Genomic DNA, 13,291 nt, shown 5'->3' with positions numbered 1-13,291 from the left:
CTGTCCCACCATTGTAGCCAGTTCTGTATATGGGTGTATATGAAGTCTCTGCCCAGTGTCTTTGCTACCCTCATTCTGCTGTTACAGACTCAACTTAGGGGAGAGTGAATATAATTGTACGGTAACAACATGTTAATGGGTTGTTGTGAGTGATTCAGAAAAGTTAATCTTTGGTTTAGTGGTCTTTTCCTCAGTTTACCATCTTGAGTATTTATGTGTATGTAGAGGTCTAGAGTTTCCATATATAATTTAGGACACCATTTAAATTTGTGTTTCAAATCAATGTGGAATAATTTTTTTAGTATTTATATTGGCTTGAATTTATTACTAAACTGGGATTTTCTTCTAAATCTGGCATCTGTAGAGGATGGGTAGTTTTTGACAGAAGATATTCCATCTGTGTTATTTTTAGAATTCAGAATTTAAAATTGGCATGTGTTTAGATCTTTTATTGTTCTGCTGTTATCCTTAATTTTTAAATAGTTCTTAATTTTAATTGTAGTCTTGCCTGAGTGTTATCTTGAACATGGGCGGTGCTGTGAGTGCTGGTGAGGACAACGATGAGCTGATCGATAACTTGAAAGAAGCACAGTATATCCGGACTGAACTGGTAGAGCAGGCTTTCCGAGCTATTGATCGCGCAGATTATTATCTTGAAGAGTTTAAAGAAAATGCCTACAAAGACTTGGCGTGGAAGCATGGAAACATCCACCTCTCAGCCCCATGCATCTACTCGGAGGTGATGGAGGCCCTGGACCTGCAGCCTGGGCTCTCCTTTCTGAACCTGGGCAGTGGCACTGGCTATCTCAGCTCCATGGTGGGCCTCATTCTAGGTGAGTGTGGAAGTATGCTCTTCTGCTCAGTGCATGAGTTGTCTCCTTGGACAGAAAATACAGTTGGCCATCTGGCCTTCCAGTAGTCACCGGAATCGCATTCATAGGATGGTGGGTGGCCAGATGATATGCACCTGTGAGCTGAGTTCTTCGGGACCCACTTCTGTTCCATGTCCACTCCCACCTGCACTGCCACAGTCTGTGGTGGCTGATACATGACCAGGAGAGGTAGAAGAATCTTGACCTCATGTGATTTTTTAATTTAATTTAAATCAGTCTTCTAGCCAGTGTGGTGGCGCAGGCTTGTAATCCCTGTATTTAGGAGGCTGAGACAGGAAAATTGCAGATTCTCACCAATCTCAGCTACTTAGTGAGGCCTTCCACAACTTAGTAAGACCCTGTTTAAAAATCGTCCTCCCTTAACTCTCCTCTCCACTCAGGGTCATTATAATCCTTTCGTAATGAAAGTTCTTCCATACAGCTTTTGTTTTGTTTAATACTAAAATAGTAATACTCAGTCGGGTGTGGTGGTGCATGCTTGTAATCCCAGCATTCGGGAGGCTGAGACCAGAGGATTGTGGTTCGTGGACAGCCTCAGCTACTTAGGCCCTCTGCAACTCAGTGAGAACTGGTTTCTAAATAAATAATTTTTAAAAATAGGGCAGGGGATTTAGCTCGGAGGTCAAATGCCCCTGGGTTCCATCCCCAGACCCCGAAAAAAAAAATAGTACTACTCGTAAACTTATGTATTAAATCAATTTCAGAGATGGAAGCAGTTTCACAACGTATCTTATTTGAAGCTGTTTAGCCTTTTTTCTCAAATACACAAGGTTGTGAAAATGTACGTGGAAATAGGCCATTTCTAATAATAACAACAGCAAGATCAGATACCCCAGGATTTATGGAATCTACTTTGTGTAAAATACCACACTGAGGGAAAGACACGTGTTCTGACTCTGAGTCAGGTGGAGTGGGTTGGCCAGAGTTGTGAAAGGAGCAGACCTATTTTGTGAAAGATTGCTCCGCAGAGGAGTTGAGGCTGGGCTGCCACAGCAAGCTGGGTTGGAGACCTTGAAGAGGCTGGCATAGCATGGCTGCAGTTGTTATTTTATGGTGTTGGAACTGACAGAATTTACTGATGGACTGGATGTGGTTGTGAAAGAAACATCAGGAATATTCAGTGTGCTAGCATAGTCAGGAGGCTGAGGTGGGAGGATCTTTTAAGCCCAGGGATTCAAGACCAGCTTGGGCAACAAAGTGAGACCCTGTCTGAAAAGAGAACAAGAGTGTCCACGGTGGTCCAAGGATCCATGGTGTAAAGTTTTGATCATTGAGATCCCAGGTTACAGTGTCTTCTGTGTTCTGCTGAATTCATCATTGTGAACAACATCTCTGTGCAGTTGTCCTCATCACTTTAGAACACCCTAATTGTGACAGCTGTTTTTTGTGGGTATGGAATGAAAACTTTTTGTTTCCTTTTAGGTTTGTATATTTTGAAATTTGGTGAAGTTTTGAGATGATCACTTAGCTCTAGGCTATAGATTGGTACTTTAAAATTTTTTAATGTGTAGCTTTTTCTCTTGCTAGAGATTTAAAGAAGTTTATTAAAAAGATAGAAATACAGAAGATAGTTACAGCCTTATGTTGTAACATGATGGGGTGGTTGGAACGAATTCACCTGTACCTTTTTATTTTTAAGCTGTTTTTTTTTAACCTTAATTTGTCTTTGACTCTTGTGGTTTCCAGCATAGTGCCCAGATTACTTACTTTAAAATTTGTCAGTTGTGATTCATTTCATTGTACCTTTTAATTGGAGTATTTTTGGAAGATAGATTATAAAACCGACTAGATTAGAAATGCTATTGATGAAATCTAAAATGAGAAAGATGGCCTTAAGTAAGCCTGAGTACCCTGTTGCACTTGACAGCTAGAAGTGATGAAGAAAGGACTGTGCTTTGATGCTGTTGCTTCTCTCTTTTTGGTCCCCTGCTTGCTGGGAATTGTATTTGTGGTGGGGAGAGGAGAGGTCTTTGGGAAGAAATGTCTCCTATTGCGGTGTATTTGAAGGAGAAATCTTTGGGGTGTGCTTTCACATTCTTGGCCATATGCATCTAGCTTGTTTGACTTTTTGCTACCTCCCACACATCATATCAGAGTGAAACCTCTTTGGCTTTCTAGGGCCTGCACATGAGTTCTGAGGTCTCCTTTGATGTGAAGCTCCTCTCCAAACCCACTGCCTTACCTGCTCTGTACTGTTCCTCTCCCCTTTACCCAGGAACCTCCTTTACTTTAGTCTTAACAGTGAAGGGCTGTCACCATCTTCCCTCATCATTTTTGAGATTACCTGTATGCAAAGGTGGTACATATATGGGAGCTGCTCTGCCAGTGGGGCCTTGCAGTCTGACTCATGTGTAGGTTCTGTGTCCTGACACACCACTCTGCTCACCACACTATGCTTCCCTTCTAGCTGAGAGTTTGTATTATTGCTGTTATATACACGCCAAGTAAATAAAGTCCTACATGCTTTGTTGACTTCCACATGCTGAGTTTTAAAATTAAGGTATTATTTAACCTGTAATCAATGAACAAACATAAAGTGTGGAGCTTGGTGAAATTTTGCATCAATGTTCACCTCCAGGTAAGCACCACCCAGAAGGAGGTACAGAGCAGACTCCCATGTTCCCCTTGCTGTGTCCTCCATCATATGTTGGGTCCAGCCTGGGTGGAGCCTGGTATGTGGACAGGTGTAAGTGCTTGTTCATGGTGTTCTCTGCCTGCCCCACACTAACCCGAGCACTTTTACAGGATGCAGTGCTTACCTCATCAAGTGGCCTTGTGAACTTTCTTACAGTTTTTTTCCAAATTATGGATACATGGCTGTGGCAATGCACATCTGTGATCCCAACTACCTGGGAGGCGGAGGCAGGAAGATTGAAAGTTCAAAGCCAGCTCAGCAACTTAGCAGGGTCATCTTAAAATAAAAATAAAGAGGGATGGGGATGTAGCTTAGTTGTAGAGTGCTTGCCTAGCATGCACAAAGCCCTAGGTTCAATCCTCAGTACCACCACCAAATAAACAAAAACCCAAAATAAAATGTGTCATTGTGATTTAGAATTGTAGTTTTATTTTGACAAATAAAGCTTATTATTACTAATTGTGTGTGTGTGTGTGTGTGTGTGTGTGTGTGTGTGTGTGTGGTACTAGGGATTGAACCCAGGGACATTCTACCTCTGAGCTACCCCTAGCCCTATTTTATTTTATTTTTTGAAACAGGGTCCCAGGTTGATGAGAAGCTCATTACTTGCTGAGACTGTCCTTGAACCTGCGATCCTCCTGTCTCAGCCTTCCAAGCACTGGGATTACAAGCATGTGCCATCATACCTGGATAATTAATCTTATTTTTTGTGAGAATTATTAAAATGCTTATGTCTCAGCGTTTTGGGGGATCTTTTGTGGAAAACAAATGCTGCCTCTGGACAAATAGGTTACGTCTCTGGAAGTTTCATTTGCAAATATATGTTTCTTCTTCAATTTTTTTAAGAAGACTCTGAGCTCTTGGCTTTTTAAAAAAATTATTCTTTAAATGTTTGAGAGCAAAGATGCCCAGGGATCAAAATAAATATTGTGTTGTGAGCAGGAACTACCATACACATTGGAAGAGCAGCTTGGGTGGCCCAGGCCCAGTGTGTGCCAAGGCATCGAGACTTGTGAGTTTCTTCATTGTTCATTCTAAATCAGACATGTTGTAATTAGTAAAGTAGAAAAAACAAATGAACAAGATTTTTTTTCCCCTCTAGTCTAAATGCTTTCTTGTTCTGCAACCTTTTAGGTCCTTTTGGTGTGAACCATGGGGTGGAGCTTCATTCAGACGTTATAGAGTATGCAAAGCAGAAACTGGACTTCTTCATCAGAACCAGTGATAGCTTCGACAAGTATGATCAGACACTATCCATTGGGTCAGCGGGCATGAATTAAACGCTAACAGACTCTATCAGGGAGCATGCACTTAGTTTACTAGTGTGTAGATGCCAGCAAACATGACTGGCAAACATCTTTAGTTGATCCTAGGCCCTGTGCATGCCTGCTGTAATTGTTTTAGTATTTTGTGGTTTTAAGGGCCTTAGGTTTTGTATCTGACACTTGTATAAAGCCACCTTTTCACCAATATAAAAAGAGACGGAACAGGTTTAATTTGGTTTTTTTTTATTTTGCTTTTTTTTTTTTTTGCAAGTCTGGGGATGGAACCCAGGGGCATTCGACCTCTGAGCCCTATTTTTTTATTCTTTATTTTGAGACAAGGTCTCACTAAGTTATGGAGGGCCTCACTAAGTAGCTGAGGCTTTCTGCGAACTGTGATCCTCTGGTCTCAGCCTCCCAAATGCTGGGATTACAAGCGTGCGCCGCCACACCCAGCTCATTTTACTCAGTTTTTATGTTTTCAATAGAAACAACTTTTTGTCATGAAATTGTTTCTTAAATAAAATTGTTCTGCTTGTCTCTGTTTATATCACTAGTTCTTGCCTTTAGAGAGGATGTGCCCTCTCGTATCAAGCTGTGGATCTATAATATCCTGGTGCTAAAAGCTCAGCAAAGTGACCGGCTGTATCTGAAGAAGCTAAATGTAGATAATTTGCTGAAAAAAGCCTGTAGTAGTGTTCAGGACAGCTCTCTTTGTTTTATTTGTATTATTAATAGTAAATTATATAATTAATGGAAGAAACAACACAACGGAGCAAACTGTGACCACAGATTGCCTTATATTTGGATCATGATTATGACTTTTTTTTTCATTGTGTTTTGTTTGGAATTTCTAGAGTTCTATTCTTGTAGTATAATTCTTTTTGGAAGTGTGGCTTCCAGCTCCTGGCTTCGTAACTGTGTTACATTGTTCTGAGATTTTACAATTAAAACATAAACTGTGGTTAGCATAGAAATTGACTGTATGGTCTTGTTGCAGTGTGATACATTTACTTACAAAAAACATTCTTTTCCTTCCTTCCAGGTTTGACTTTTGTGAACCTTCCTTTGTTACTGGCAATTGCCTGGAGATTTCTCCAGATTGTTCTCAGTATGATCGTGTGTACTGTGGGGCTGGTGTGCAGAAAGAACATGAAGAGTACATGAAGAATCTTCTTAAAGTTGGAGGGATCCTTGTCATGCCCCTGGAAGAGAAGGTCAGAGTGCCTTCACAGCTGGCGTTTTTGTACCTATCTGCCAAGGTCTTTTCCAGACAGTGTATGTGTAATAGCTTTCACTATTGTTATAGATTAGGGAAAGGAGGCAAGCACAGGAGAGCCTGGAGAGCTTGCCAGGTCCTGCAGATCCCAGGTGGGCCAGGCCCCGCCCTCGCGCTTATGGCCGTCAGCCCTCTCGCCCTCTCCTCTGCTGTTCCTCTTTTCCTTCTTCTCCCCTCCCCCCCCACTCTTTTCTTCCCCTTCATCTCTTCTCTCCTCTTTTTCCCCTTTCTTCTTCTCACCCTAACTATTCTAAGTCTCTGTTTTTAAAAAATATCAGTATAAGACCATTTATAATGGATGTAGCCACCAATAACAGTTGGTTAAATTTTTTTTTTTTTTTGGTGCTGGGTATTGAACCCAGGAGCATTCTACTTCTGAGCTACACCCCCAGACATTTTTAGTTCTTATTTAAGCAAGATTTCACTGAATTGCTGAGGGATTTGCTAAATTGCTGAGACTGGCTACAAACCTGTATGTCTCCTGTCTTGTAATCCTAGCAAGTACTAGGATTACACTTGGCTCATTAGGAATTTTGTTAGTATCTTTCAATATCCCGTCCATGTTCAAATTTTCCTTATTGTCTCAAAAAATGTTAATAGTTTGAAAAAAAAATCCATTTCAGGCTCATATGTTGCTTTTGGTTGAAATGGCTTAATGTTTTGAAACCTGTAGGTTCTCGTTCTTTCTTTTTTTTTACTTTTTCTTTGCATTTTTTTTTTTTTTTTTTTTTTTTTTTGGTGGTACTGGGGTTCCTGGAAGCCCTTCTACCTCCGGGCTACACTCCCAGACCTATTTTATATATTTTTTTATTTGGAAACAGGGTCTCTTAAGCCAGCGAGGCTGGCTCCGAACCAGCGCGATCTTCCTGTCTCCGCCTCCCAAGCAAGGGGATTGCAAGCTTGCGCCACCACGCTCAGCTTTCTTTGCAATTTGTTTAAGCAATCAGATCATTTATCTTATAGAATTTAGTCTGGATTTTATACTTTACATATCTCTGTGGTGCTATTTCACATGTTCTTCTGTTGTTTGTGTTTTCTGGGTATTGCAGGTTGGATCTAGGGACTTGGTTAGGTCGACCTTTGATACCTTTTGAAGGAGGAGAGCAAAGAGTATTTACCAGGTATTAAAATTTACATTTGGCCGGGCGTGGTGGCGCATGCTTGTAATCCCCCGCGCTTGGGAGGCGGAGACAGGAGGATCACGCTGGTTTGGAGTCAGCCTCGCTGGCTTAAGAGATCCTGTTTCCAAATAAAAATATAAAAAAAAAATAGGTCTGGGAGTGTAGCCCGGAGGTAGAAGGGTTTCCAGAAACCTCAGTACCACCACCAAAAAAAAAAAAAAAAAAAAAAAAAAAAAAAAAAAAAAAAATTACATTTGTTGTTCAGTATCCACAGAAGATTGGTTCTGAAACTCCTCATTCCAGAGGATACCCAGATTCACCCATATTAGGTGAATGCAGTGGTGCACACCTGTATTCCCAGTCCTGGGAAGGCTGAAACAGGAGGATCACAGGTTTGAGGCTAGTGTGCCTATTAGCAAATTAGCAAGATCCTGTTCCAAATAAAAACAAAAAACCAAAAAAGGGATGGGGATGTAGAGGTAGAATGCCTCTGGGTTTAATCCCCAGTATAACAACAAAAATAACAAGATTAAAAAATGATTAGGGATGTATCTCAGTGGTAGAGTGCGCCTGGGTTCACCTTCTAGTAACACACACACATACACAAACACATATTATGTTACTGATGTGTAACCTACACTTACATCCTTTTGTATAATTTGTCATCTCTAGATGACTTAAAATATCTAATACAATGTAAATGCTATATAAATATTTGTATATTGTGTTGTTTAGGGAATGAGGGCAAGAAAAATCTGTATAGGCATGTGTATTTTGTTTTGTTTTGGGTAAAGGAGATTGACTTCAGGGATGTTCTACCTCTGACCTACACCCCCAGCCCCATTATATTTTTATTTTTGAAACAAGGTCTCACTAAGTTGCTGAGGCCGGCCACAAACCTTTGATCCTCTTGTCTCAGTCTCCCAAGTACTGGGATTACAAGTGTGTGCCACTGTGTGTATGCATATATATATAAATGCACACACATATACATATGTATATATATTTTCCCCTGAATATTATTGAGACATTGTTGATTGAAATTATGGAAACAGAGACCCTAGAATCAAAAGACCAGCTCTGCTTCCAGGTATAGAAACATCAAGCCTATTTTCTCTTTTTCTTCTGATGCTTATGGCAAGATTGTGGCCTGCTTTGATTGTTTCATTAGGGATTACAGAATAATACATTCTGATTCCATCATTTTTTTTCTCCCTTTTTTGTGATGCTGGGGATTGAACCCAGGGGCATTCTACTTCCAAGCTATACCCCCAGCCCGATTTTTTATTCTTTATTTTGAAATAGGGTCTAAGTTGTGGAGGGCCTCACTGAGTAGCTGAGGCTGGCTGCAAACATAGATCCTCCTGTCTCAGTCTCCCAGGTCTAGGATTACAAGCGTGCGCCACCTTGCCTGGCTTCCTTTCTTTCTTTCTAGTCTTTCTTTCTTTCTTTCTAGTCTTCCTTCCTTCCCCTCCCTCCCTCCCTCCCTTTTCCTTCCTTCCTTCCTTCCTTCCTTCCTTCCTTCCTTCCTTCCCCTCTCTCCCTCCCTCCCTCCCTCCCTTTTCCTTCCTTCCTTCCTTCCTTCCTTCCTTCCTTCCTTCCTTCCTTCCTTCCTTTCTTTCCTGTGGTACTGGGGATGAACACAAGAGTGTTCTACCTCTGAGCTATACCCCCAGCCCGAAAAAGCACCAAAAATAAATAAATGAGTAGAAAATGTTGAGCTACTTTTGGAAATCAAATTGCTTTGGTAATGGTGATACTGCAAATAAACAATAAAAGAAGGGTGACACTGTTCCAAGACTACAGAGGTTATAAAGCTTCAACAAGTAGTGAGACCCTGTTTCAGAATAAAAATAAAATATGACTGGGGGTATAGCTCAGAGGTAGAATGCCCCTGGGTTTAATCCCAGTACCACCAAACAAACAAACAATAGGTTTTAATGGTATATAAAGATGTAATTAATTTGTTGATATTTACCTACCGTGCTACTTAATTCTTTTAGAGAATCCTAGTTTTAGAGGATTTGCTTACTTAACTTCTTTTATAAAAGATTAGCATCTAATTTTAGCATGACAGCTGACTGAAAATAGTACTGTGACCTATTTAGGCCATTCTCCAAAAGGCCTAGACACACTGAACATGTGATGCTATGTTATCGAGTTTGATGTCTGATGCTTTAATTAAAAATATGTGTTTTGATGGCCTACACTGCAGAAGAAGTAGCCACCAAATTCTAGTGTACTTTTTATGTGCCTCCAGGATACATTGTGCCAGGAAGAATAGGCACAATTGCTAGGTCTCCAGAATGGGGTGCTTGTGCTGAAGGAAGTCGCAATGACTCTTCACTAGTACCTGGCGTCGTCCGTTATAGCAATGGTGTCTGTAGAGTTATATGCCTGACAAGTGGCAGGCTGGGGTGCTGAGTGGCTGCAACATCATGGTGGTTGTGTGTTCTCAGTTATTTTTTCCCCCTGAAGTTAGTCCTTCCCTAACCTTTCCCCAGTCAATGATTTTTTTTGAAGAACCCAACAAAGACTCCTATAACAACCCTTACCTTAGCTGGGTGTGGAATTAGGACCTGGGAGGCTGAGATGGGTGGATCATAGGTTTGAGTCCAGCCTCAGTAACTTAGGGATGTATCAGCAACTTAGTGAGACTCTGTTTAAAAAAAAAAAAATAGGGCTGGAGGCTAGCTCAGAGGTAGACCTGCCCCTGGATCCAACACTCAGCTCTCTGCTAGGAACTTAACCTTCCTGATATGTCTGATTTCCTCCTATTGTCCTTTAATTAGTTTCTCTGTCATACGTATTTCCTATAAAACAGGCAGGTCTAGAGGCTTAACTCTATTTAGGCTAGGAATTTTTGCTGGAATATTCATAAGTTATTGGTATTTCTTGCAAATCCATTAGGGTCAGATTATTACATGTTGCTGTACCTGTATTTCTTAGATTTTATATCTAGGAGTGAGTACACTTGAATATAAACTGTGTAGCATTCAAAGCTTTTGGATGTTTTCCTTTGGTCGTTGGGATAGCTGACCAAGATCACACGCACAGGCCCTTCTGCTTGGGAAACCAAGAAGATCCTGGCTGTGTCCTTCGCCCCGCTGGTCCAGCCCCGTCACTCGGAAGCAGGAAAGTCCAGGCTTGTCCAGCTACGTGAGTGCACTCATTGTGCTTATCTTTTAGATCTTTTTTTTTTTTTTTTTTTTTTGGTGGTACTGGGAATGGAACCCAAGGGTCTTCTACCTACAGGCTACACTTCCAGACCTATTTTATATTTTATTTGGAAACAGGGTCTCACTAAGTTGCATAGGGCATCACTAAGTAGCTGAGGCTGTCCGCGAACTGTGATCCTCCGGTCTCAGCCTCCCGAATGCTGGGATTACAAGTGTGCACCACCACACCTGGTCTTAATTTTTATTTTGAAACAGGGTCTTGTTAAGTTGCTGAGGACCTTGCTCATTTACGGAGGCTGTCCTTAAATCTGCAGTCTGCCTGTCTTAGCCTCTTAAGTATTGGGATTACAGACTTGTGCCGCCATGCCTGGCTATGTTTAATGTGTTTAAACATATGGGCATTAATACCTTTCCTGAGAAAAGTCCCTTACGTATTGCTTTGTGAATTGCTGGCATCAAACTGTGAGCTGTAGTTTGCTTGCCAAATGTGCTTTTTCCTTGGTGTGCTTTGAAGTTTTCGTTTTACTTAAAAATGTTTGAATGCCGGACGTGGTTGCGCACACTTGTAATCCCAGTAGTTGGGAGGCTGAGACAGGAGGATTGCATAGGTTCGAAGCCAGCCTCAGCTACTTAGTGAGGCCCTCCGTGACTTAGTCAGACCCTGTTTTAAAAAATAATTAATAATCCGGGCGTGGTGGCGCACGCTTGTAATTCCCACACTTGGGAGGTGGAGACAGGAGGATCGCACAGGTTCGAAGCCAGCCGCACTGGCTTTAGAGACCCTGTTTCCAAATTTTAAAAATATATAAAAATAGGTCTGGGAGCATAGCCCGGAGGTAGAATACCCTCCAGGTACTGGGGTTCCTGGAAACCCAGGAACCCCAGTACCATATACACACAAAAAAATCAATAGGGCTGGGGATGTAGCTCAGAGGTAGAATACCCCTGGGTTCAATTCCCAGTGCCACACATACACAAAAGTGTCTTGGAAAGTACCCTATGAATGCAAGTTAGAGCACTAATTGACATTTGCTTTGAGTACTCTTGTATTTTTGTTAACACATGTAAATATGTTGGTGAATTAAAAATGTCAGGGTATTGGGTGGTCAGCCCTTGCATGTCCGCTCACACATGCTTCACCCCTCTTGCTCCCGGCTGCAGCACCCCTGGCTGTCCGCAGCCTGCAGGACTTGGCCCGCATAGCCATCCGGGGCACCATTAAAAAGATCATTCATCAGGAAGCAGTGAGCAGGAGTGGAAACGGACTGAAAAGCACACCCAGGTTTAAACGACGGAGAGTGCGCCGCCGTCGGATGGAGACTATTGTCTTCTTGGACAAAGAGGTCTTTGCCAGTCGTATTTCCAATCCCTCAGATGATAACAGCTGTGAGGATGCAGAAGAGGACCGGCGGGAAGAAGAGAAAACTTCGACAGAGACCAAGCCAGAACCTCCAGTGAATTTCCTCCGCCAGAAGGTCCTGAGCCTCCCTCTGCCAGATCCCCTGAAATACTACTTGCTTTATTACAGAGAAAAATAAATTCCTGCTTGAAAAGTGGAGTAATGAAGAGCCACTTGTGAGTCTAATTGTGCCACTGAGGTGTGCGGGGTCTTAGGAGTAGATGCTGGGGAAGGGGAAGCTGCACTCGGCATCTCGATTGTCCTCTAACATTTTGATTCCATGCTGTGACTTATTTACGTGTACTCCAACGAGACAAACACTGCGTAGAAGAGCGTCTTCCTCAAGTGGAGAGGAGCTTGTTGTGCTCTGCTGAAACACTACGGTACATGGAGACTTTCCCTTACATCTGGTGCACATTGCACCCTGTAAGTGAAGCTGAAGTTGGGACTGACCTACATGAAGTGAAGCATCGTTTGTAAATGAGACAGCTTTCCTTGGCGTGACACACCACTGTCCGAGACTGGGTTATTTGGTACCAACCTCTTCATTACTGACACCGAGTTTGACTGAACTTTAGTTTTCTACATGAGGAAACATTGAAACTCCTTCCCTTAATCAAATTAATTAAATCTTATATGAGTTTTCAACTGTAATTTTTAAAGGAAAAAAAATTGTGAGTGGGGGAAGAATAAAAGTATCAAACTTCCAGTTGTCTCTCTGTAATTCCAAAAGACTTTCAAGAAGTCTGTTTCTGACACCTTTTGTTACCTTTAAATGAACCACTGTCAGGTAATTTCTTAAAGATTATCCTGAAAATGAAGCGAGATTTTTAATTAATATGTATAAGTATTAAGATAACTGACTTCTACCCTAACCTTGGGATGATTGCCCCACTTTAAAGAACATAATGGATTTCTAAGGTGTCCACAAGCTGAATTCCAAGCTAGGTGGGAAGTGCTGCAACTGCAGGAGACAGATTAGGGAATGCTGCAGACAGCCTGTGCTTTTTTACTTCAGTTTGCTCGCTTTCCGTGATCACATTAGAGTGCTGAGTCATATATTTTATCTTTTATAATTCTGGAGAAAAAGAGATTTGTTAGTTTTGTAAATTTTCTTAACAAATATATGTATTTTAGTAGCTCCCTTGCATCAGAACTGTTTTGCCTAGCGACGTATGAGGTCCATTTTCTAGGCCTTTTGTGTCAAGAACTTTCTATCAATTTGTGGGTCTAGATAAAAAGCAGTCTTTCTAGCAGTCAGATGGCAGATGACTTGAAGGGACAACGCTGATTCCAAAACATGGGCCCTTTAGTAAAGATTATTTACCCAAAGAATATTGTGAATTGATAATAATCCCAGGTGTGGATGTCTTAAGTACCCAGATGTTATGATTTACTCTAACCCTTAGCCTCTGTGACCTTCTGTGAGGGGTTTGCTGTCTTTGTGGCATCTCCATCTTAACTGGTTATTTTGGATCTCTTCTTTTTTATTGCACAATACAGTCTGCATGTATAACTTGGAA

At 41.5% G+C, this 13,291-nt stretch overlaps 1 protein-coding gene across 2 annotated transcripts; it reads left to right on the top strand.

Annotated features, from left to right (window-relative positions):
• Positions 1-526: 526 nt before the first annotated feature.
• PCMTD2 (protein-L-isoaspartate (D-aspartate) O-methyltransferase domain containing 2) lies at positions 527-11,907 on the top strand (the record flags this gene model as incomplete). 2 transcript variants are annotated; one of them, XM_080716325.1, is made up of 5 exons in its annotated part: positions 527-833; positions 4,663-4,765; positions 5,836-6,007; positions 10,307-10,349; positions 11,531-11,907. In XM_080716325.1, the coding sequence occupies 5 exons, from the start codon at positions 527-529 to the stop codon at positions 11,905-11,907; spliced, it is 1,002 nt and encodes a 333-aa protein (XP_080572451.1). The 2 variants fall into 2 exon arrangements, with proteins under 2 accessions (XP_080572451.1, XP_080572450.1); XM_080716324.1 differs by having other exon boundaries at positions 10,226-10,349.
• Between the last annotated feature and the right edge of the window lie 1,384 nt (positions 11,908-13,291).

This window comes from Muscardinus avellanarius (genome assembly GCF_963383645.1).
Source record: "Muscardinus avellanarius genome assembly, chromosome: 19".
Lineage (NCBI taxonomy): Eukaryota > Metazoa > Chordata > Mammalia > Rodentia > Gliridae > Muscardinus > Muscardinus avellanarius.
Note: the sequence above shows the minus strand (reverse complement) of the source record. Positions and strands in the feature narration are given on the sequence as shown.